General features: G+C 36.4%; 1 protein-coding gene across 1 annotated transcript in view; it reads right to left on the reverse strand.

Annotated features, from left to right (window-relative positions):
* Nucleotides 1-433: 433 nt before the first annotated feature.
* Nucleotides 434-25,927, reverse strand: part of LOC140169405 (BOS complex subunit NOMO1-like) — a 124,803-nt gene continuing 99,309 nt past the window's right edge. Inside the window, 19 exon segments of the mRNA XM_072192664.1 lie at nt 434-1,278; nt 2,450-2,542; nt 3,667-3,786; nt 4,183-4,284; nt 5,023-5,133; nt 6,366-6,452; nt 7,897-8,038; nt 8,555-8,619; nt 9,082-9,258; nt 9,955-10,081; nt 10,606-10,786; nt 11,322-11,404; nt 13,667-13,813; nt 14,855-14,953; nt 15,498-15,646; nt 16,704-16,840; nt 17,606-17,737; nt 19,189-19,330; nt 20,439-20,610. Of these exon segments, the coding sequence (XP_072048765.1) occupies nt 1,144-1,278; nt 2,450-2,542; nt 3,667-3,786; nt 4,183-4,284; nt 5,023-5,133; nt 6,366-6,452; nt 7,897-8,038; nt 8,555-8,619; nt 9,082-9,258; nt 9,955-10,081; nt 10,606-10,786; nt 11,322-11,404; nt 13,667-13,813; nt 14,855-14,953; nt 15,498-15,646; nt 16,704-16,840; nt 17,606-17,737; nt 19,189-19,330; nt 20,439-20,610 (2,401 nt within the window). The 3' untranslated portion in view covers nt 434-1,143.

Genomic DNA, 25,927 nt, shown 5'->3' on the forward strand with positions numbered 1-25,927 from the left:
ATTACTTGTCCATGTTGTTCACTGACATGGCTGCATAAGGTGTACTTGGCTGGTTTGCTATGATTCTTTTAGTTTATGCTATCTGCAAATGCCAGTAATCTGTGCATGCAGTAATGCATGCTAAGCACAAAAGTAACACCCATGCTTTCTATGTCCATTTAACCGCTCCCGAAAATGTCTGAGGTACACCAATTTGGTCCCCCCATGCATGTGATCTGCTCCCACAAATAGGCTATTCCAATTGTAATCCATTCACCTGTTATGGAAGACATGACCATAATTTTCCAAACAGAAAGTGCACATTTCAAATGGGGTTACCCGAAGTGATGACTCCATTTGAAATCTACACCACTTGTGTGGGAGATTAAGGTCATGTCTTCCATGGGGGGGGGGGGGGGGTGTATTTCAAATAGAATAGACGAATGAGCATGGCAATGTAGCTCTTGGGGGAAAAAGGACCTCAAAATCTATACAGGGTCAAACTTCGAACTTGTGGCGGTAAAAAGCATACCAATGTATTCCTCTAGTTGTAAGGATTCAGAAAATTAGTTTGACCTTTAAGTTAGTACCAAAACGGTAAAATGTCAATTTTTTTGGCTCTATGGGGTCAAACACATGAAAGTACTCTCAATTTAGACAAAAGATATGTCAAAATGTTTGTTTATATAACAATTCAAATAAAGTATAGTTTGTACTATCTCGGATGTTTTGGTACCTGTGTAACGTAGCAAAGTGGGTCAACTCCCATTGATGCATACTGACCTTGACCTATTTTGCTGTGATTGACAGTCTTGTCCGCCACTTAATTACCCCATTATGCAGATATTAGGCCTGGAATATGTTTTGTTTAGGCGGTATGAACAAAAACATATACTGTTCTATGGGCCACTGTCATACACATTTTTGCTTCTGAAATCCAAATTACTGAAGCAACTCAAAAGTTTAATGTTTGAGGGGTGGGCCTTAATGTGAGGTTGAGAACACCATGGGTTACAATCGGACTAGCTCCTTTAAAAACAACAAGCATAAGGACAGAGGAATGTTTGCACCCCCTCAAGTTTGTCCTAATTGACCACTTACAAAATACTCTTTGACAATACTTGCAAAAAAATCTAGATAGCTAGCCTAATTAAAAGTTTATCATCATGTTTTGCGTGGTTTGGGCTTCTTTTTCTTCTCATCACCGCCAGCGCCAAATTCTTTGCTTCCTTCAGCTACACCACCTGCTGGTTGATATGTCCTAACTGATTGGAACATTTGTTGTAAAACTGGTAAAATCTGAAGAAGAAAAACATGTCAAGATAGAAATAACTTCACAAAAATTACTATCACAATGCCTCATTATTTGACAATTTAAAAATCCAATAATATTACAACAGAAAGTTAAAAAAAACTTCTCACCACACAAATGATAGCCAGTGAAAAAAAAAGTTAACTGACCATCCATAATTTGAACTTGGGACCTTTGGGTAACTGCTGTTATAATCTACCAACTCAGCTGAAGAGTCAGCTGGGGAAGAGCAGAAGATATTTAATATACATGTATAGGTATTCAGTTTCATCCTGATCCTATGACATCTTGTCATCCAAGAAGCACTGAAAGAGGTTTTTTGATTTAAAAAAGTGGTTTAAATAATTATGTTGGTAACTTTATGATATAATTGACTTTCCACCACACATGAATGACAGCCAGTGAAAACATTCCACTGGCTTTATTTGAGATCTCTTTGCAACTACTAACTATTTTTAACCATATCTCTGATTGGCTCAATACATGATATTACCCTCTTTGTAACCAACAATCAAATGTATTTTTAGAGGCTGTTAATTTGGCCAGCAGTGCCAATGGGAATAGGGATATGGTACTTTTATTTGAACATTATTTTTTTCTTGTTCCTTCTGTTTTTTTCCATCCTTTCTCTCCTTGTTCAGCGCTTTGATAAATTTTAAAGGTGCTATATAAATATCTTTATGTACATGTATGTGTGTATGTATGTGTGTATATTGTATAACACAGATAGCATTCCAACAGAGCTGTATGTATTTGCCACCGTGGGGGCTCTACCTTGCAATCGGAGAGTTGTGAGTTTGAGCCCCGGCGGTGCCATAGCGTTGTGCACTTTGGCAAGGTGCTTTGCCTCTCTCAACCCAGGGGTGAAATGGGGAGCTGTTAGGAATTATGTCAATTGAGCAGCACCCAAAGGTATGAGCCTGCCTTGGGCATTGTATGGCAGCTGACATATTCTAATGACAGCGGAATAAATGTAAAGCGCTAAAATACCCGTGAGAGGCACTGTATAAATGTTAACATGTTTTATTCAAACTATATAAAGAAAGCAAGTTGGCAAGCTTGTAAATCAGAATGCCTGTCAACTTGCTTTCTTGATTATTAATAATATTTACATTTTGTATAGAAATCGCAACATGAAATACATTATTAGTATCATACCTTTGCATGATTAAGTGCTATTGCTATAACTGCTACTAAAAGAGGTAAAGCCAGATATGACCCTTGGCTTATCTCCTGCTCTACATTACGTTTCTGAAATGAGAATAGAAACAAATCAATCAGTAACAAATTACAAATTCTATTACTCTTACCACCATTATTCAAAATTGCGCACTATGATTTGTTAAAACATGTCACGTGAGAGCCTACTATTCTGCAATAATGGGTCAAGCGCCGTAACACATTCTACGCACAGCATTACGCTTTGTTACGCGTGCAATATTTCTGCGATACATGCAGTCACTTATGTGTATGCGCTCCACCTTGAAGTAAACAACTTAAAATATTTGTGCCAAAAATGATATTTTCTCTTTAAATCGCACTATTTTCTGGTAATAGAATAGAAATAATCCTTAACACATAAATAATGTGTCCTCGGCAGTAAAAACATTTAAATAATGGGTTCAGCTGCGCCTCACCCTTTATTTAAATTTTTACTGCCTCGACACATTATTTGGGTGTAAAGGATAATGCTGCACCCTTTATTTCTTAAGTAAGTTTCGCATATGTACTTTGTGATAAGATTATGTCTGTGGAGCTCATTAAGTATGGCACAGCAAATTCTACTATATCAGCCCTAGAACTTTGGCAAAAGTCATGGTGTAACAGATAGTTCTGAGTGTAAATGGCTACCAAAATAGTACTGATCAAAGACTAACTACTGATGCTGAGTTGGAGAGAGATGTGCATATTATTTTAGATTGATTTAAAAAAAAAAATTTAACAGATTCTCGCATAAAGTGTGCTCAAAGAGGTTTCGTTCTTTCCTTCAATCTCATCTTGCCCAGGGTATCACAAAGATGTTAAAACTTGTAAATGCTTGATGTTTATTTGCAAGTGATCACTTTGTGGCCACATATGGTGCTCTCCAAACCTTATAATTTAATGCCCATGGGTGTCATAATATGTGTTGCCTATCCGTGCCCTGCTTCAAGTAAGGTATCCATGGTTTGGGGTTTGTGAGGCTCAAAAGGGTTAGAGTTCAGGTTGGAAAAAGACCATAGTATGTCCTGAGCATTAGCTATAGGAATTTTTTGGGAGAATCAAGTGACTGCAAGCAAATGCTTCCATTCAATGATGAAAAAGGATGTTCAAGGAGCAATGTTTTTCTTCCTTGGCCTACTAGAGGGAAAAAGAAATTACTATGGTATACTTACTGTTGGTTCAAAATGTAATGTGATGTGCCTATGGTAACCTTGAGTACTAAAGCTTGCTTCTGGTAATGTATACTCATAACTAGTTTTAGATAGCGATGATTCTAATCGCATCACATATTTCTGGAAAAGTTAAAAAACAAAATATAAATGTAAGTGAATAATTCTGTAGTTGAAAAATAACATGAAAGGCATATCTTTGTTACTGTTTTGAGCAGAAACTGTATCTTTGATGTTATAGCCCTTATTATTGATGTCTTGATTGAATGCTTTGACATTCACAGCAGAATGACAAATAATTCTCTTATCCAAGTTGTCACTTACCCAGTCAGAGCTTGGTCTTCATGGCTTGATAACAAGAGGTTGCACAGTAATTGGAAGATGGGACATGTCCTTGTAATAATATATTATAGTGAAGGAATTTATAAGATACTAACTGGTGCCTGAAAAGTGTTATGGTATTTTAAATTATTTTCACTGTTTGGACAACAAACAAACTCACAAACAAGAATACTTTACCTTATTATCTATAGGTAGTGAAGGGAATTGAAAGAAACTACTGGTGCCTAATGATAACGTCTGTAATGGTGAATCTAAATTGTCTTCACTGTATAATAAAACCTGAAATCAGTACAAAATATGAGAACAAATTATAACATGAACAAAAAGCATTCTTCACTTACACAACATTATGGTACACACACTTGTGACTTCTAGTCAATGAGGATGCACTATGTGGTTTGATGGTCATGTGCAGAGCCCTGTTGTTATACAGACTGAATACAACAGCTGCTCTCTGCACATTCACTCGGTCGGACATCCGGGAACATTGTCCCCTTCGTCCCCTTTGCACAAGCGCGCATAGCAACCAGCTCAAGAAAGGGTAACTGCACATGCGCTGCACATGCGCACATTGGTTTTACAAGGCTATTTCCCCTTTGTGACGTCAGCCCGACCAAGAGAATGACAGCCACATAGTGCATCAACTCCACAAGTAAAGGTTGTTGCTTTTAATTTATGTCCAGTTGAGGCATATGTGTCAAAAAAGATGTTATGGTTTATGTATAGGGTGGGTACTCCATTTAACAGAAATTCCCCCATCAGACATTAATCCCTAGTTTTGTACCAGAGCTCGTCTCACCATCCATGATTTATTCAAACATTGTTACAAATAATTACATTTTTGATGCCGTTTTTACTGAGGTAAAACAGCAAACTGCTGCAGAAACTTCACTTCAGGACTTAACCACCACAATGTATACCACTTCATTTTAGAAATAACAAAATTTAATATCCACCAAGTTTGCAAATGGAAAGCTTACTGTAAATGATTATTTAAAATGAGAGCACTTTACTTACTTTTAATGTTTGTACAAATTCACTAGCTGTAATGACGTTGCCACCAATTTCAAATTGATTTAGTCGTCGGAATACAATAATGCGAATGTTTTCTATATCTTTACCCTCAACCTGTTGACATAAGAAAGATAAAACATGCATCATTACACCAATACAATAGATAAAAAGTTGCACTTTACTAATGCAAGAAAGTTTTAAGTACAATCATGCATCCCAAATAGTTTTCTAACTTGTATAAAGAAAGTACAGCCTAGAATTGAAGTTACGGTGAAAATTTGAAAATGAAATTTATAAAACTACAGAATACTAGTTTATTTAAGGGGGTACTACACCCCTGGCCAATTTTATGCCTATTTTTGCATTTTTCTCAAAATTATAGCACATTGGTGACAAGTAAGATATGTATATTATAGGGGCAAGGACTACAACTACTGTACTGGAAATTTAGCAACTCAAAGCAAGTAGTTATTGATTTATTGATCAAATATTGGTTTTCCCTCATTTTTGACTGTAACCCCACAGCTGTTGTCTGTGCTGAAATACAATTTATAGTGCAGTAGTTGTAGTCCTTGCCCCTATAATATACATATCTTACTTGTCCCCAATGTGCTATAATTTTTAAGAAAAATGCAAAAATAGGCATAATTTTGGCAGGGTGTAGTACCCCTTAAGAAAGAAAAATATTCCAGTTGCACTGAAATTTGGTTCAATTGGGTGTTATTCGTTATGATATTTGAATGAGGATATAGAATTTTGTTCAGTCAATACCACTCCAAATTGGTTTTGATCATATGGATCTTAGTCAATTACAATTTCTAATTGTAAAACTGTGTATGGCGCACCAGTGGTAAATTTTATATTAAACCCTTTTCATCATTAGATGATTTTCAAAATCAAGCAGCTGAGTATATTTTCAACATCGTCACTGGGCGGGAAAAACCTCATATGTAGGCCTACTTTTTGCCCCAGAACATGGATGAAGCAAACCATTCAATATCAAGTCTACACCTACAAGGCTTTATCCATGTTCAAGGGCCAAAAATAAATATGGGGTGTTTTCTGCATGTACTTTTGGCCCTTGAACATGGATGAAGCAACCTCTTCAATATAAAGTCTACACCTACAAGGCTTTATCCATGTTCAAGGGCCAAAAGTACATACGAGGTTTTTCCCACCCAGTGACGACATGTAGAAACAGATTTGATTCATGCCAAGTTGTTTATAGGAATAAATCTCTGGTGACTTTTATTTTATTTCTAGCATTAATTAGGAATGTTGCAAAATGAAATAGTATGAGACCTTGTATTCAGCAGTAACTAAAGTACAAATAAACTAGGTCTTACCTTAATAACATGTGATTTGGGAGCTGAGCGTTCAATGTGGCTATTAACTCCTCCACTCTGTAATCTCAATTCATATGTACACTTAGGCTGTGAAAAATACACATAAAAGTAAAAAGTAATATTGGTGACATAACATAAGCAGATGGCAGTGGCGTACCGTGGCCGCCCCAACCCCGGGGGGCTGAAGAAAATTAAATTTTGCCGCCCCTTCCTCAACAGCCCGAAAAGGTTGACCCAATTTTTTTCTCGGTCGTTTGAAAAAGTTTCAGGCGCTAGCGCCCTAAAAGCAGCACATTTTGATGTATAGTATCATTTTTTCAAAATTTTTTATGCTTTATCAAATTTTTCCGCCATTTTTTATTTACTAATTCTTTTTGCCGCCACTTTCGCTTTTTGCCGCCTTCTTCTTCCACCGCCCTTCATTTTGGCCGCCCCTGCTTTTACCCGGGGCTGGTGCCCCAAAGCCCCCAAAATACGCCAAGCATGGATGGGAATAATGTTGAAAACAGTCATCTTGGTTTATAGGATTAAATGTGCCAGCAGGTCATGATTGCTCCAGTTAGTACAATGCTATTATTGAACTGTGACACCCATTCTATCAATACTTACAATAAATCTGTATCAAAACCACAGAATTAACACAGACTCGACTGCCATCTTTATACCCGAATGGGGCAAACATTTGGAGGTATTCATGTTGTTTCATGGCGCGACGCACTGATTGTGTGAAAGGAGAGACATAATGCATATTCATCACACAGAATTATTTTTGTTCATTTCTGCATACCGACAGCAAGGACCTGAATATCCCCAACTTTTTACCCATAGCTGATGGGGCCATTGTATGTGGCAGGTAGTATAGGGAGTCCCGGGTAGTATAGGGAGTCCCGGTTCTCCTTATTAATTGTGATGGAAACTTAATGCTCTGCATGCTGGCCAGTGGCCATAGGCTTCAACATAAAAAGTCCCCAAGTTTTGAGATATTTTGATATCTCAAAATATCAAGGGCTAGCTTAAAATCCACTGAACCAATACTAGGCTTGTGGGTTGTACACATTTTAATGTATTTTCATGCTGATTCCAAATATGGTCATCCAAATTTACAATTTTGAAATTTTAGCATTTAAAATTTTTTTTAAAACTTATCGTCTGCAGTCAACACCTGTGTAAAGAGAGTTTGCTGTAAATATATCAATGGAAGATGTGTTCTTATTTGCCACACAAGATACACTTCTCCACAGCTGTTCACCTGTCTTTTATTTAATAGCATTCCCAGTGGTTTTGGTTACCATTGATGGATGTCCAATACCTGACATTTGTTAAATTATTTTCCTTGTAATTTGATAACTAAAAACCATCTAACTGAAATCTATTTGTGATGTACTGAATCTTGCACATTTGCTGTAATTTAAACTTTGATGGGCATCTAAGAGCATTTGTTTTATCCACTCAATGAGCAATCCATGTTTAAGAAGAAATAAACAATACAAAATAACAATCCAAGCGACTGATAACCAAACCAATGCCTTACTTGTAATCCTCTAATACGGAATTGACCATCTTGATCCGACACACTTTCTTCTAATACTTCACCACAGCTGTCAATGCCTTGTGCTTCCAATGCTATCTTAGGTTCTGGCTCACCATTAAGAGAGGTTACGCTACCAAAACAACTGTAATAAATCATCATGCAAATTAGTTAATGGCTGAGTTTGTGCAACTTGGCTGTACACCTAGGGGTTCAAGCCTCAAAGCCCCCTGTCCGAGATAAAGCACAAAAGATATGATTTCATCAGATTTGTCACTTACTCACACTCAGAAGGACAATTTATTGAAGATCAGATCACAGTGGTGCTGTTTAAATTGGATTTCATAATCAGTTCATTTCATTAGGTGGAGGCGCTATATTTAGCATTAGCTTTGGACATTTAATAATTTTCTTTATTTTCTACCCGACTTATTCGGTTGAAAAATAAGAAAATAATTAAATATCCAAAGCTAATGCTAAAAATGGCGCCTCCGCCTAATGTCCTCCATGACTGCTGCTTTTGGCGTAGATCATGTCTGTGCATATTCAATCAGCACTGGGGGTTACCTTGCTCATCTTTGAATCAGCCAATTGACTTAGTATTGTAATGGTTCATTTATCCTGTGATATGTGCCATGGGCTGTATCCCGATTCATCTTACCTGAATGCAACTCTTTGTCCTCTGATAAGCAATTTCTCTGAGGCTCCCTCTGCAACATCTAGCATCTATAACAAAATAATAATTCAATAAAAAAAATGAAGGGAGCAGGTTTGAAATATGTTCAGTCATGTAGACCCTTTGTCAGAAAGACCATTGCTAAGCTTTAGGCAAAACTGATATCATAACTGGTAAAACTTGTCCATTATTATAAGGAAAGAATCTCACCTTTACAGTTGACACTTGTACAAAATCTACCTTGTTACAACATCAGTTTTCAGATTACAAACTTTTCTACCCATACAGAAATTAGTTCCAAATCAAATCAATGTTAGATAATATGCCATTCAAGTTCATACACCCCTATGTAATATAGAAGCTTAATCTCCCATACAGGAAGTGTGAATTTCAAATGGGGATACCTGAATCTTACATCTCTCCTCTGTGGGAGATTAAAGCCTATGCCTTCCACAGGGGATGTATGGATTTCAACTGGCATAGCTAAATCATTCACTTGACAAAAACCTCACCTGTGATCCTGGCTCAAATTTGTATTCTTTCATCAGTGCTCTCAAGAAATACTGGTCTGGTTTCAAGTCTAGAAACACCTTGGTACCATCAGCATCGGTTAAGTTGTTGCTTCTGAACTGTCCACCAGTTAAGGACAGGTATACACCTTGTAATGGTATGTCAGCTTCATCAACAACCTATACAAAATATGAAAACTGAAACTGATTAGGGAAAGGGTAATCATGATGGGGAGGGAAGAAAAGAGGAAGATAGAGGGAGAGAAAAAGGCTGACATGAGAAAGAAAGAGACAAGATGGAGCAAGATGAGAGAGGAAGAAATGAGATACAGATAAGAAAATGGTATCTTGATAGAGATAAAAAAGTGAGAGATGAGATAGTATCGGTGCTTGTGTTGTTGCCTTCAATCGAGGACACACACACACTCCACATTCCAACCATAGACCACTCGGCAATGGGGAGACCGTCCTCCGTTTGTGGAGGTCTGCAAACGACCGCAAATGCATGTGTAACATATTTGTGAAATACGTCCTCTATCGCTACATTAGATATAACGTCCGCAGTTACTAGGATCAATTCCATAACCACAAAAAGAATGGTGGAAAACGTCTTTGGTATGTCTGTTGAGTACGGATTTGGACGCCCATGTTTGCATAGTCCTAAACAGCGTCCACGTTTGGAGGAGAGAGAGGAGAGTGTGTTTGAGAGAGGGAGAAAGTTAGAGTGAGATGAAAAGAGGGAGAGATTGAGAAGGAAAGGAGCAGATGGGGAGTGGTGTAAAAAGAGATACAGATGAAATAAAAGATGAGGAGTTCAAGGTGAATGAGATAGAAAAATAAACAAACATACAAAAAAAGGATAAACTGTAAACTGACCTTGACTGTGATATCTCCCAGTTTGGATGCAACAAAGTTTGTTTGTTGTCCCTCAACTTGTGTCAGTATATAGCCATTCATAACAGCGGTGACGGTGTACTCGGCAGTATCTGGTAATGGGCCAACCCTGTCATGATATCAATAGATATTTGGATTTACAATGTGCAACTGATCAAGATCCTCTCAAGACAATGCTATGGACTGCAATTTAAAACCATGTGTGATTTGCTCCACAGCAACGCCCCCAATTAATCTAAATTTTTTATTTTATGCACGATTGTAATGCCCAATGGTGTACTAACTGTGAAAGATTGGCCTGAAGTACTTTAACAAGACATTATGTGATAGTGAAAACTAAGGGATGAAATCAGAACTCGACTGCCGGTTCTGCCCGGTGCCATCCAGTTTCCATCGTATAGAACTCTAGAAACCGGACAGAAACCGGGCAGAACCGTCAGTCAACCGCAGGTCGAGTTTTGATTTCATCCTTAACGTTATGTGGAAATCTATTCTTTATGGAAATCGCACATTATTGCTTTAACAAAGACATCAGCTCTGACCTCGGTGGAAAACAAATAAGAATCTATTTTTTTATGGAAATCATACACAATTACTTGATCAAAGACATCAACTCTGACACCAGACTCTTACCTGTACTTTCCATTTTGATCTGTCTCCATGTTAATTGGTGGTCTAGTCTCCTCCCCATCCTTGATGGTACTTTTGACTGTTACAGTAACTTTGACTCCTTTCAAGGCAGGGGTCACCTGTCCTGCCACAAAGACACCGGCTCGACCTTCAAACTCTGCCACTTGACCCACACATCCTGAGCCTGATAGAGAGAAATGAGAATGATATTTTGTTGTACCTACTTTAGTGACTGAGAACTTATACATCACAATTTCTTGTTAGAGTTAAGAATCAGAACTGGTCATGTCCAAAGCATGAATGCGCAGGTTATATCCCCAACATATTTTTTGCTCTTTCAATTGGGCATGGATTTTAACTGGAGTAGCCCATTATAATTAAGTCAGTTCACCTGAGATTCCTCTCTGTTCTGAAAAATGATGAAGGGGCATTTTAAATTTTTAGTAAATTATGCAGAGTGTGTGGGACAAGCAACACACAATTTTAATCTTGGGGGGGGGGGGAGGAGGGTTATACCCAAATGGTTATGGTATATGTATTCAATTTAGCCTAATTGTTTTTTATGACAGAAATCATCTTGATTGAGCTCCTTTGAAAAAATTTTGGTGACTTTCCTTTCTAGGCTAACTTGCATGGCAAAATATTGTGGCCATTACTTATAATTGGAAAAGAGGAGAGGAAAGGGGAAAAAAGACAATATTTATGTATATTCCACATACCTGTTTTGATAGTGATATCCACCATATGAGGGTAGAATAGGATCTGTCCAGAGCTTGGGGTTATCTCCAGTCTCTCACCACTCCTGTGTAACAAACAAATTAAATGTATCACAACCCATCCATAGATTCTCCCACAATGAGCTATTCCAGTTGAAATCCATAACCCCTATGGAAGACATGACCTTAATCTTCCACACAGGGAGTGAAGATTTGGTGGAGTCACCCATTCACGTAACCCCATTTTGAAATTCACACTCCTTGTGTGGAAGATTAAGGTCATGTCTTCTATAAGGGGTGTATGGATTTCAACTGGAATAGCCTCATACGCAATGCACATAGATGTGGTTTAGCCTACTCCTGATTCAAGAAAATACAGGGCTTTTGTTTTTTTGAATTAAAAAATATTTTTCTGTCTTGCTAAATGAAACATAGGCCAATCCTATTCCTGTAGTTGGAACTAACTGGCAATAAATTTGTCAAATTTGAATATTTGGCCACTTTTTTGAAATAAGGGCAAAAAAAATGGTTTCTTACATTTGCAGTCACAAAATTCAAAGACTGAACAAGAGTCAAAGCATTAAGAATTTTGATCAGCAAAGATACTTCTCTTAATCTTACTATTTTATGTCAATATTTAATAACTTTTAAAAATTGGTTATAAAATAGAATTGAAAATATGTTTACTAAAACTTGACTGATATTAGGACTTTAGGCTTGATTGTCACCGCATACAAAAACACCATAAAAATACATGTTTTTGACCGTTATTGGAGTAAAGCCTTTGCACTCCTCATATTGCATGAAAATATACCTTGCCCTTTCAGAAGAAACTAGTGCACCTGCAGCTGTGAGAGCCCTGATGCTGTGAGTGCCCTGATGGTGTGAGAGCACTGGTTGACCTCAATATCGTATCGAGGATTCCACCCACCAAGTTTGAGCCCGATAGGACAAAGTTTGAAATCCATGACCTTTGACCTCGGATGACCTCCATATAATGTTTTTCATGCTCCCCTCATACAAAGGATTCCACCTACCAAGTTTGAGCCCAATCGGACAAAGTTTGAAATTTGACCCCTCCGTAATGACCTTTGACCTCGACTTTATTTCGCGCATTATATTCCCCTCCTATCAAGGATCCCACCCACCAAGTTTGGGCCCGATCGGACAAAGTTTGAAATTTTGACCTTTGACCTTGACCTCCGATGACCTTGAAACTACCCGGTAAACAGCGCCGCCTGGTACCCATATATGTCTGAAATATCGGAACCATGCGGCGAAGCGCGGCGAAATGCATAGCCGGACAGACACACAGACACACAACGGCTGATATTTTAGTAGTATAGATATTTATTCCTTATTTGTTTCCTTTCTAGACAGGCCTGAAAATCTTTTAACACTTCTTTAATAATAATTTGATAATAATAATTTCTTAACTCTAAATAACTCTTGTTACAAGTTTGAGATCAGATAAATTTCCTACAATGAGCTCAGATAACATATGTATGTTTATCCAACAATAAAGTGAAAATATTAAGCATTTCTCATATTACACAGTTAACTGCATGTAACATGATAAAAACTAATTTGAGACACACTTGAAAATATGTTGAACTTATCATTTGCCTTGTAGTCTGCAACATGGAAACTGTCATATCTCAAAAGGCTGCCGTGTGTGATTTTATTTTTGTCATCAAATTGTGATGATATTAATTTTAAGGTATTATCATAAAAGAAAGAAGCTATCTGAAAAAATAAAATGTGATTGGGCAGGATCGTAAATGGAGAAATAGTCAAAAATGTGACCGGGGTGATTTGTTCACAAAATGGGTTTGTTGCGAATTTGTGATGTTATTAATGTTAAGAATATTGTCCGATAGTTTCAAACCGGAATATAACTGGCATCTTGTATTTTTTGAGACATTTTTCTAGGTAATTCCTACTCTCAACATTTTCAATAATATTTTTCAAGGCCAATATCTCAATTTCCAATTTTAAAATACCATAACTTACAAACTCAATATCTTCGCTTAGGAATGTCCAATTTCATTGGGGAAAACGGCATTGTGGAGCAAAATAGCTTTATATTTCAGATATGTAAAAACCTAAAATTGATAATTTGCCCAAAAGTGTCTCCTTTTGACATGACACGTCACAAATAACAATACGAAATACAAAAATGATAGTAAAATTCACATAAGGCAGCTTTTTGGCGATCTGTCAGTATGTGATGCGGACAACAATAATATTACAGGAAATGTGATCCAAATTTTGATGGTATTTTTAGCATACTATACACTGGTATCGTGTGACATGTAACTCATTTAGTATAACAGATTATCTCTCACCTTGCCCAGTGTGAGAACTCATACGTCCCTGGCCCATCTACAACAACAGCCTTAGTATCATTGGCTTTCTTCTTAGTCTCTGCTATAAGCTGCTCCTTGGACTTCAATGGACCTAGTGTTGTTGCAGCCTCAGTCTCAATAGATGATCTGTGTATGAAGGAAGTTTCAAAAATCATTGTCAAAACTGAATATTTCTTTAATGGTTTTGTTCAAGAAAATTAAGTAGTGAAAAATCACACAGGACACTTGTATGGTAAAAAGATGGCCAAGTACACTGGCACTGTTTTTTGTTATTTGTGACCAGCTCCAACAAAATTCGGAACACGTCACCAGGCATGTTTTTGAGTTATAGGCCTTTAAAGATGACATTCCCATAAAATAATGAAATTTTGGAATTCTTAATTTCATGGTATTTGACCTTGGGACTAAGTGGACTTTCAAATCCTTATAGTACTTATTAAAACAAGGTTTATTTATTTAATCAAGAATTTACAGTTGAACTATGATAATCCCTATTCAATCCTGCGAAAAGAAGGACACTAATTAGCCCATTACTTAGAATAGCAATTTGGCAAATATATCAAGGTATCATTTACAAAATTATCAATATCTTGAAAAGTATTGATGATATGCATTTAATTTTGTTATCATTTTAAAGCTTATTTTCCTGTGCGTACATTTTAATTCAAATCATGAAATGTCAAAAATGTGACATGTTCCTGATTTTGTCAGAACGGGTCACATTTATGCATGAAAATAAATTATGTGGAAGCACATTGAAAAATCAGCTTAAACATCTTTGATAAGCAATGACAAATAATTATCACACTGAAAGTCAAAATATGGGTAATAGTGACCCATATTTTTGCCATGGAAGTTCAGTGTCACTCTGTGACTCTCTCTGCAATTTTCAGTGCTTTACTGTACTGTTGACTGAGCTATATTCTAAACTCAAGCAAGATACATGTATACCTTTTCAAGTGCAACCAGGGTTGCAAAAATAATCATCTCAGTAAGCATATTTTAGAAATTCAAGAGGTTACTGAAAAGTTGCATAGTTCAATAGCAAATTGTATGAAAACAAGTAACCCCAAAATTGGCATATTCATTTCAAAATTGCCCAATTGGGCTGAAAATTGGGGTTTTGATAACACTGAGCACAACATGTCTACATAACACATTACTCACTTGATTGTTATTGTAACATCTGAGGCTTGTTGCTTAGTGTTCACTACACCAGTCACTAGATGTTTGATGGCTGTGAGTGTCAACATATTAGGAGATGATCTGTGAAGAAACAAAAATGTGGTGAACCATAGTTGTATATGCAGAAATTGTCAGGTGTATTACATACTGATGGATCTGAATGATACGGTAAGATCCATAGTGATGGATGTTGAGATTTCATGAAAAGTTGTGAAATCCATAGTGACGGATAACTTTGGCAATCTATTACAATGTGAGATGTATGATTTTACAACAAAATCAGTTTCCTCACGTAACATTTACCTGGACCGAAAGGAATCAAAGGACTATTATAAATTCCATCAAATTGGGATTAATGTTCCCAAGGTATGATAATTTTCACATTACTGTTGCTGATCACACGAAATACGAATGAATTGCACTTAATTGTGCTGCATAATTATGCCCCGTATTGGGCTATTCTAATTGAAATCCATTCACCCCCTATGGATGACTGAGGGAGTGAATTTCAAATGGGGTTACCTGAATGGGTGACTTCATTTGAAATCTACACCCCCTGTGTGGGAGATTAAGGTCTGGTCTTCCATAGGGGGTGTACGGATTTCAACTGGAATAGGGCACTTACGTATCAAAGCTGTAAGATGAACGATCAAACTGGTGACATGACTTTGGCTCTAGCTGATACTTGCCAGGTTTATCCAGGCAGTACTGGTTCAAACCGGCTGACAGGTCAAACTTGTGTGAGTCCTTTGGTGACTTGGAATGGTGATAATGCTGCAAAAATAAACCAGAAATATAATCGTCAACATACTTGGTACAACATATAAAAATGTCAGCCACTTGTAGTTGTACTAGATTATAGGCAGCTTTTTTATTTTGATATTAGATAAATAAAGAGATTCAATTATTAAACACTGATTTGTGCATTTCACAGAAAACATATTGAGAGGAAAAAACTATTTACTTTCCATTGCTATTTATTTTCCAATATTAAAATGGGAATGTAAACAAAATATGCTCCTTATCTCTATCAACAACATCAAATCATTGCTTTTGGTTCCATAGATATTTTGATGTGCATACCACTCATAGAACACTTTTTGATATGGAATGTCTGAATAGCTTTGGCCTATTATTTGCTGTACATATGTCACAATCCTTTGCTGGCTTGCATTACAAAAATCATTACTCTTTGGATCAAAAAGGGAGACTATTTTCATTTTTATAATGCATTTTGTCTGACGGAAGTGTAGATGGAAAAGTTCCTACTCGGTCTTTTCCTCAACATAGATCAGGTGAGACAAAAAGCAAATCCAACAACAGCAGATAATTCACTTTTTTACTTGCAATGAAAGTTGAGGGAATGAATTCAATCTTGCCTACTACATTGTTCACATTCCTTGGAGCAACCAACAGTACCACTACCCTTCAGCTGAGTTGTAATGTTATACACCTTGATCCCTGGACACTTCCAGCTGGTATACGACATCACCTTGTGACATCATTTGGCAAAGTAAAGTTCTGCTCGTTCTGTCCCAGGCATTTGAGTAATTGTTTCTGATGGACTTTACCTCACCAACCTTTACCTCGCCAAATGACGTCACAAGGTGATATCGTACACCAACCAGAACTTACCCGGAATCAAGGTGTTAAATATCACACCCCAGCTGAAGGTCAGTGGTACTGACCGCAACGTTGGTTGCTCCAGGGTATGTGAACAATCTGGTTGTTAGACATTCATTCTCTCATTTACGATTCCCAGATGATTCAGAGTATTCACAATAAAATGAAAGTTAATGCATCAATTCACTGCCATTTAGCATGCACTTACCAGTGCTGTTGGATGTGATGTATGACATTGCAGCAGATAGCCTTTTTGTTTGAATTCTAATCCCTCCACATCATCTTCACCCACAGATACTTCCAGGGTTGGGGATTCCAAACACCAATTACTCTGAACCACAGTCACTATAACACACAGTTAACAGATGAAAAATAATACAAATGAATATAGAATAGGATTGATGGTTCTTACAAAATGAATGCTTACAAAGAATCTTAGATCATGAAAATTTAGCTTGTGATTGGTATGTATGTATACAAATTATCTATATGAAGACTGAAATTGGTTTTAAATATGAATGATAAAAGATAAATTATTTTATTGGTATATTGTGTTCGTTTCTTGTAGGCTACTTGCATCAAATGGCTCTTCTCTGACAAAATCTAAATCCATGACCTGCACATATTTTTACATTGGTTATTTCTGGCCTGCCAAATTAAAAAGGTTGTCTTTCCCTGCTCTATAAAGTTTGTTCGGCTTATATAAGGCAGAAATTATTCGTCTCTTGTTACTGGCACGTCAATGAAGTCCCAAATCACACTCACATAAATTCACATAGCATGTGCTAGTCACGCATTACGCAGCGCACAACTAGCGATGGCACTGCGACCAACAGTGTGCACGCCATTCTATATCAATACACAGTGTTAGGAGTCTTACTCTTTCCGCTTTATAGAGGCCAAACAAACTTTAGTATAATATTCCCATTATTTTACAAAGCATATATCAAAAGTAAACTTATTCACTGTAAAGCTTACAATGCCCTATTTATACTACTTTGATAAAATACCTTTATCTCAACATAAAAAGTAACCAACCAGAGCAAATTTTCATCACTTTTTTTCAAGATGCGGAATGAACACTCCCAAGATTTGACCTTTCCAACCTACCTTTATATTTGCCAGGCAGTACATCTCTGAGCTGGAATGGTGCAGTTTTGGTCTGCTGGGAGATTTGCACCAGGGGCCTCTCATCTCGCCCATCCTCTGTAGTGATCTTCATCTGTAGATTACCACAAACATCTACAAAAACAAGTTTTCATGCACTTTAATGATTACTCATCAGCGCTTGTAAAGCTCAGATGCAGAAATAAATTATGTATGAATACAAAACCCACCCAAGTCCATGGAAAGTGATTTTGAGAAATCAAAAAAACCAAAACTGTGTATCATTTTAATTCCTTCAATTAGATTTACCTGGTAAATTGGGGAAGTATTACATTCAAATAAGTGGGTTAAACTGTATTAGGTATGACGATTAGCATTTCGGAGACTTCGTGAGGGGTCATTATGTATTGGGTTGTTTTTTTAATCACATAGTTAGTGTATTTACCCTTTGCTCTCAGTCTTTTTTTCTTTTTCTGTGCCCATTCAGCTTCATTTCTGCACTTTCTACCACTTATTTCATCATCACTGTTGCTATCACCTCAATTTAGCATGTCAGCCAGCTTGCCCTGTTTGCGAGGGCACTATAATATGTGTGCAAAAACCACCCAAGTCCTGAACTTGGTGGTTTTTGGATTCCACATGCTCAATAGATGCACGAGAGGGTTAATCTGTGTTGTTCTTTATACATACGATGGGCTTGGGTGGGTTTTGCATTCAGGTATTCACATAATCCATTTTTCTCAATTTGAGACTTAGGCAAAATATAACTGGTCAAATATAAAGAAAATGTGCCACTTTTGATTATTGTTGCCAAATTGTACTTTGGAATTTTTAACGTAGAGTGTTAATTTAAAGTTAAGCATTAAATTTATGTTCAACTTAAGGGATCTAAAATGAGCGTTTATTGCGTTTCGACAGTATTTTCTGTGGGACATGAGAGCACCTCAGACCTATCGAATTGCATTCTGAATACGAAGCATGTCTTTCTGATCTCAAATAATTTTCATTTTTGAAAATCACAATATAATACAAATTTTATGACAAATTATAAAAATTTGATATTTTTCAAATTTTGATATATAACAGTCCTCGAAGTAAATTATATAAATCTAATGATATATTCTTAAAGTGCATGTAGCAGGAGGAAAAGCCGACGGTCAATTGAAAATTTTGACCTTTCATATTGAAGATATGGATTTTTTCCCAAAAAGACCTTATTTTTGATTGGTGTTTTGGGAAAAAAATCCATATCTTCAATACTGAAAAGGTCAAAATTTTCAATTGATCGTCGGCTTTTTAATCCCACCTACATACACTTTAAGTATAAATCATCAGATTTATAAAATTTACTTCAAGTACTGTTAAAAATCAAAAATATCAATTTTTAATGATTTGCCATAAAATGTGTATTAAATTGCTAATTTCAAAAAATCAAAATTATTTGATATCAGAATGACATTTTTCAGTATTCAGAATGCAATTCGATATGTCTGATGTGCTCTAATGTCCCAAAATAAATACTGTCCAAACGCTCATACCCCAGCCCTTAACAAATATATTGACATGTGAAATTTTCTATTACCTACCTAAACATTTAATAGCTCCTCTGAGAGTTGCCTTGAATTGAGAGAAATTCACATCAAATTCTGGGATGGTTCTCACTGTCACCTTCAGTTTGGCAGGGACAAGTTTCAAACCAGCCTTGGTTTCTTCATCACTCACTGCAGGCTGAAATATAAATTAACATACAATTATTGACCACACTTTCACTTGGGAAATAGTAAAACCATCGCCCAAAGTCAACAAACATTTAGAGAATAAAAGATAGGATTTTTGCGCAGCCGGTATCCACTACGATAAAAATATTGGCCAGCCTATCCATTATGACACGATATTGGATAGGCAAAAGACAAAATCCTATCTTTTATTCTCATTCAGTTTTAATGTAATTTTTGAGAGAAAAACTGTCTTTTTAGAAAAAAATAAAGTTACTTTTGTGAGGACATCCCCGTTGTTTTAAATGAACGAAACCATCACGAACATCTAAGGCGCCGAATCGCGTTCTTAGTTCTCGCATGTGTATTACTTGAACGCGTTATCGCTACGATCATTGAGGAGCAACAAGCGTGCATTGCGTTATGCGTGGCAGCAGCGCCCTGACTAATATCACTAACAACTATTGTGAGATATTATACACCCGAAAACCAATCAAATTATGTGAATTCTTTACAAGACGCACCCATTGAATAAGAATTATATTTTATTTTTTAATATACTTTAATTTAGAATTCTATTCTTTGGTGAATTAAATATAATTATTAATTGGCCTGTGAGTTTGCTTTTAAACTGTAAAAACCCACATCAATCAATAACCAAGCAATAAAAGCAATGTCTTACTCATGAACAGAAAAATTCAGATTCCCAAAAATGCATTATTTCAAATATTTCAATAAAAATTGTCAAAAAACCTGTTGTTTGCCAGTACAATCACCTCAACTTTGATAGCCATGATTAGTGTAAATGCAAAGTGACAAGCAATGTATCACTTATCACCAGCAATTACCCATCGCTTTTCTGAAGCGATGCATTATAGCAAGCAATCGAGTGTAAACTGAGATTCAAGCATCATGAAATGAAACATAAAGAAGCCATTAATAGCATTGGCTATTCTACTTGAAACCATACCCCCTATGGAAGACATTACTTTATCTCCCACACAGGGTATGTGAATTTTAAATGGAGTCACCCATTTAAGTAACACCAATTCAAAATTCAGACTTCCTGTGTGGGAGATTAAGGTCATGTTTTCCATAGGGGATGTATGGATTTGTCATACCTGAATCTCGTATACACCAGGTTTCACTTCAAAACAATAGCTGCCATCATTCTGAGTTGCCTTGGTAACGGAATCTTTAGGTTTACCGCCCTCTGGTGTCAGAGTGATTTGTCTGCTGCCAGATCCTTTAACAGGTGGTTTGTCGATGTTCACACGACCACAAACGCTGAAACTGTAAAAAAGAAAAATACAAAATTTGTGTCTTAACTTTAGTATACGAGGTGGATGTCAGTAATTATGGTTAGGATTTGTGAGAGCAAGTCACTTGATCAAATTGGCTTGTTTAGCAATAATCACGATAACGGTGAATGATGATACTTTAGAAATCTGTTATACCAAACCAAGTACTTAGTTACCTAAACCATGAAAATCAAGATGGAAGTTTTTCCAAATTCATTCCTCTTGTAATAGTAATTCAAATACTTTTTGTCAGAATGGGCTACTTCAGTTGAAATCCATACACTACCTATGAAAGATATAACCCACACAAGGAGTGTGAAATTCAAATGGGGTTACCTGAATGGGTGACTCCATTTGAAATCTAAACTCTGTGTGTGTGAGAGATTAAGGTCATGTCCTCCATAGTGTATGGATTTCAACTGGAATATAACCCAATTACACACAAGATCTTATTGCACAGAAATGACCTCATTAAGAGCACAATCATGTCGTATTTAATTGCACAGAAATGTGTTTTAAATTTCTTATTTGAACATCACACATGCCTTAAAATCACATGTTAAAGTTGGAAGTCTCTACATGAAATGCTTTAAAGTAATTACTGTTTCACCAATGAGAATGCAACATACAGAATTAGGGCACCATGTGATCACAAAAATGGTATAATCAATATCAAATTACCCCCCCCAATATACCCCCGCCCAATGAAGACTTTAAATCCAACCAAATTCATCAGATCCAACCATTCAATATTTATAAATTTCAACAATTGCAGACTAGAATTAAACATTCACCTGGCAAACATTTCCAGCTGGATTGTGGATTTTCAATGGAATAGCCCAATATATGTGATTTAATACGCACCCAATATCAAAGCAGCCAATCAGAAATGCGGTTAGAAAAGTATGTGGAGTGCATTGATTGTGTAAAATGTGCACTCCGTGTACTATGCACAGTACAGTGCTTTCGCACGCGTTCGTATCACATAGGATTGATTCATTTTTCTTGTGGGTTGATGCATTTATATTTGGTTCTATTTTCCAACATTTTTAGTGATAATTTTGTTATAAAAACAGGAAAAATCACATTTTTTTCTTCTCATGTATGAAATAGCTTAATAAACGCATATGACTTGTTGTTCGAGAAATTAGACAAAATAATGCACTTGCGCTGATTTTGATGCATTTTCGGAGCTCTTGCATTAGACACATTAACATCAGTGCACATGCATTATTTTGTATAATTTCTTGAGCAATAATACGCTTTAATTAACCTACAAGTGTTTGGAATGTATGACAGCATGTAATACATGGAATAGGTAAATACAATCACGTGTTGTCAAATATATGACAGTATGTGACAAAATGGAATTACAAAAAGAGCATTTATAATAATTAATTCATTGAAATCTATTGGATGTAGAGGGTGATGTGTTTGGAATGTATGACAGTATGTAAAACAGGGAATAGGTAAATACAATCATGTGTTGCCAAATATGTGACAATATGACAGTATGTGACAAAGTGAAATTGCAAAAAGAGCATTTATAATTCATTGAAATCTATCTGATGTCCTGAAAACACCTTAATGAGATGAAACTGCTGAAGTTTTGTGGTGTAACCACGTGTCCATTTCACTAAACATTTAGCCCTTTGTAACTCAAATAACTATTCGTAAAGTTACGAACGCCCAATACTAGACGTAACTTTAAGAGGGGTCCCTGTAGGAAAACCCTATTTACGAAGGGTACCATTTGTAAGTAAGTTTAGTGAAATGGAACTTACGACTTGTCGTAAGTTACGAACGATTTCGAGACTTACGAAGCTTCGTAAAGGTTAGTGAAATGGACCCCAGGGCTTTGCTTTTGCAAAGCCAGAGGGATAAAAGAGAAAAATGAAAAGAGAAGTGAAAATATATGTATGAGTGAAGAGGAAGATGCAATGGGGGAAAAAGAGGATGGAGAAAAACATTACTTTGTGAAAATTCACAAGATCTCACCCACCCGGATCAATGAGGTTGGCAACGTGACTACGCCCCTGCTTATATTGAAAACTAGTTGACTATACCACACGCTGCCAAAGTACACAACTTTACCTCATTGTTGCCATTATCTGTCCTACATTACTACAAAACTTTGGTATGAAACTTACATGGAACACGGTCAAGTAGTTTGAATTTAAACACTTGAAAATAGTTATATGAATAATGTTTTGCCACTCTTCATCACTTTTTTTTCATATTCACTTGCCAGTAGATGCTGAGATTTCAGCAAAAAAAACATTGAAATAACTGGGTTAAGTGCATGGTTGAAATTTTAAAACATGTGAATGTAAATTTGGATAATTTGTTGCTTTATTTTGTCATGGGTGGCTTGTTTATCTACCGTAGACACTGACACTTTAGATGGAGATGCATAAAACATGTTCTAGGGGCAATTTTGAATTTTGGACACTTGAAAATATTAATGATTTAGTTGTGGTACTGTTTCATTTCACCCTGACTCTTATTCAAATTAAAACTTTGAAAGATATAGACTTCACACCTTGAGGAGACTTTTTTAAATGTGTTTTTGTGTATTAATTATGGAGTTGTTGAAAGTTATTTTTAAATCAAGATTCACAGGAATCGTACAATGTTAGAAAAAAGTGACTCAAAATGCCCTCTAAAGTTAGTTAATTCCTGAATTAATTTGGTTGGGTTTAATTTTTTTTTTTCAATTTGTGCAACATTGCAAAATTAGCTAAAAATGTGTGGTATATCTTGTTTTGTTGTCTCCACATGTTCAAAACATCTTCCTATGCTCAAATGGGCTATTGCTGTTGAAATCTGAAATCCATACACCCTGATGGAAGATGTGACTTAATCTCCCACACAGGTAGTGTGAATTTCAAATGGAGTTGCCTGAATAGGTGACTCTATTTGAAATCTACACTCCCTGTGTGGGAGATTACCAATGATTAAGGACATATCTTCCATAGGAGATGTATGGATTTCAACTGGAATAGCCCAGTGTCTGAGAACATTAACACCCATCATGATCCCATAAAATTAAAGCCATAATGATTTCTATCAAATTTGAATTCTGCTGTAATAGTACTAGTATCGGCCAGGTTTCTATCCATTTTATGCCGCAATAACAAGATCAAGTGAAAGAAACCCCACTGGCTACTTTGGTCGTGTATTAACGTGGGGTTCTATGGGGGATTTAATGTGTGAATTATGACATTATGTCAAAATTGCTCTGTTTACCTGACAAACACAAAGAAATTGGCTGATTCCATTTAGTGTAAGTTGGGACATGTTGTAAACATTACAAATATGCAAAAATTCAGGTTGGAAAAAAATTAACCCAATTTTAGATTATAAGATTGTATATTATGGGTTTAAGAGGCATGAATAAAGCATTTAATCAATGTGGACAACAAGCCATCTCCTTTAAGTTAGCTTACACTTGCACAACAGCACACACTTTATAACTTGATGTAATATGAGCAAGGCAGAAAATGGAGCATATACTTGTAATCTGAAACACTGAAGCTTAATTTGTGCGGATATCATCTTTACAAAGATGACCGCTCACTTTTCTCCAGTGAATTCAATCCCTTGTCTCAGTCCTTCACTGTTTGTCATTTTCGCTATCCTAGCCTTGACATGTTTGCTCTCTTTGATGCAACAGATTATCACTTTGTGCAAATATGATTTATTAATTTTTACAGAAATGACCAATTAGTATTCTCAAGTTACTCAATCCTTTGTCTCAAGAGAAAAGCCCTTCATTATTTTTTTTTACTTTATGCTCTAGCCTTGAGGTGTTTGCACTCTCGAATGCTACAATATGACTGTTTGATGCAAATATGAGTAAAATAATTATAATAATAAGTAGATAAGTAAATCACTGTGTGAACAAACTTTCACAGCTTAAAAAACAGCAGGAAAAAATAAACAAATAAACACAAAACCCCATAGACCCATATAAGAGGCTTTTGTGATTCATAAAAAAAAAAAGGAAAAAAAAAGGAAACAAAAAAAGCAGCCAAGGATTAACATTTTTGGACACACATACATCAGACCTCATTTTATAGGGGGTCAAAAACAAGCCATCACTTTCTTAAAAGTGACTGCAATCCCACGTGTCAAGCAGTAAGGCCTTCACTGTTATTTTGTGGTTTTTTTTTCCATTTATTTATGCTACCCTGCAATCGAAGTGTTTACACTACCTAATGCAACAGATGATGATGCTTTGTTTAAATGATGTCTTTATACTGACATATTTACAGAAATAACCAATTAGTATATACTCAAGTGACTGTAATTCAATGTGTCAAAACACAAGTCCTTAGTTTCTTTTTCCCCCGCATTTTTCATTGAGGTGTTTGCACTCTACATCACCACATGACAGCTTAATGTAAAATACTTTCTTAAGGCATGGGTGCTCAATCTCGCCGATTAACTCTTCTGCGTGTTCGGAACCTAAGCCGCAGACCCACGCCGATGCACATATGCTGAGAAATAAAATACTGTCGCAATATGCACTAACAAAATGTGTGTCTGCTCGATGAAAAGCCATGTTCAGTCACCCGTTCATCGGCTTGATCGGCCCAACTCCTGCATTTCTCGCAACCGGCTTTTAACACTTGACAACAATAGCCTTACATTGCCGGATTATATCGACTGATCCGCAAATTGCTCACGGTGAGTAAACTCAAGCAGGTACTACAATAAACATTAATATAAAGGTTTCGAGTAATGAATGACAAACCGCAGAACAAGAAGATGGCAAGATGTTGCGAACTCGATGCCCATAACTGCTCGCGATTTCGCAACCAGGCATGTGGCTACACTATATTAATTCATCGGCGTACTGCGGGTTGAAACTGCAAGTCGCAGGAGAGCCATTGAAATGCTCCGAGACGCCAGAGTTAATCGGCGAGATTGAGCACCGGGCCTAAGTGACTTGTGTCAAGTTCTTTACTGTTTTCTCTTTTTTTCTCATTTATTTATGCTACCCTGGCATCAACATGTTTGCACTATCAAATGCAACAGGTGACCGCTCTATGCAATTACGTTTTATTTATACTGAGATCATATATCTTGCATCAGAAATGACCAATCAGTATTCTCAAGTGACTGCAAACCTTGTGCCAAGGGACAAATCCTTCATTGTTTTTATCACTTATGCAACCCTTGAGGTGATTGCACTCTCAAATGCAGCAGTTGATCAATTTGTGCAAATATGATTTAATTATCCCAAGATCATCTTTACAGAAATGACTAATCAGTATTCTCAAGTGACTGCAAACCTTGTGCCA

Source organism: Amphiura filiformis, chromosome 14, assembly GCF_039555335.1.
Source record: "Amphiura filiformis chromosome 14, Afil_fr2py, whole genome shotgun sequence".
Classification (NCBI taxonomy): domain Eukaryota; kingdom Metazoa; phylum Echinodermata; class Ophiuroidea; order Amphilepidida; family Amphiuridae; genus Amphiura; species Amphiura filiformis.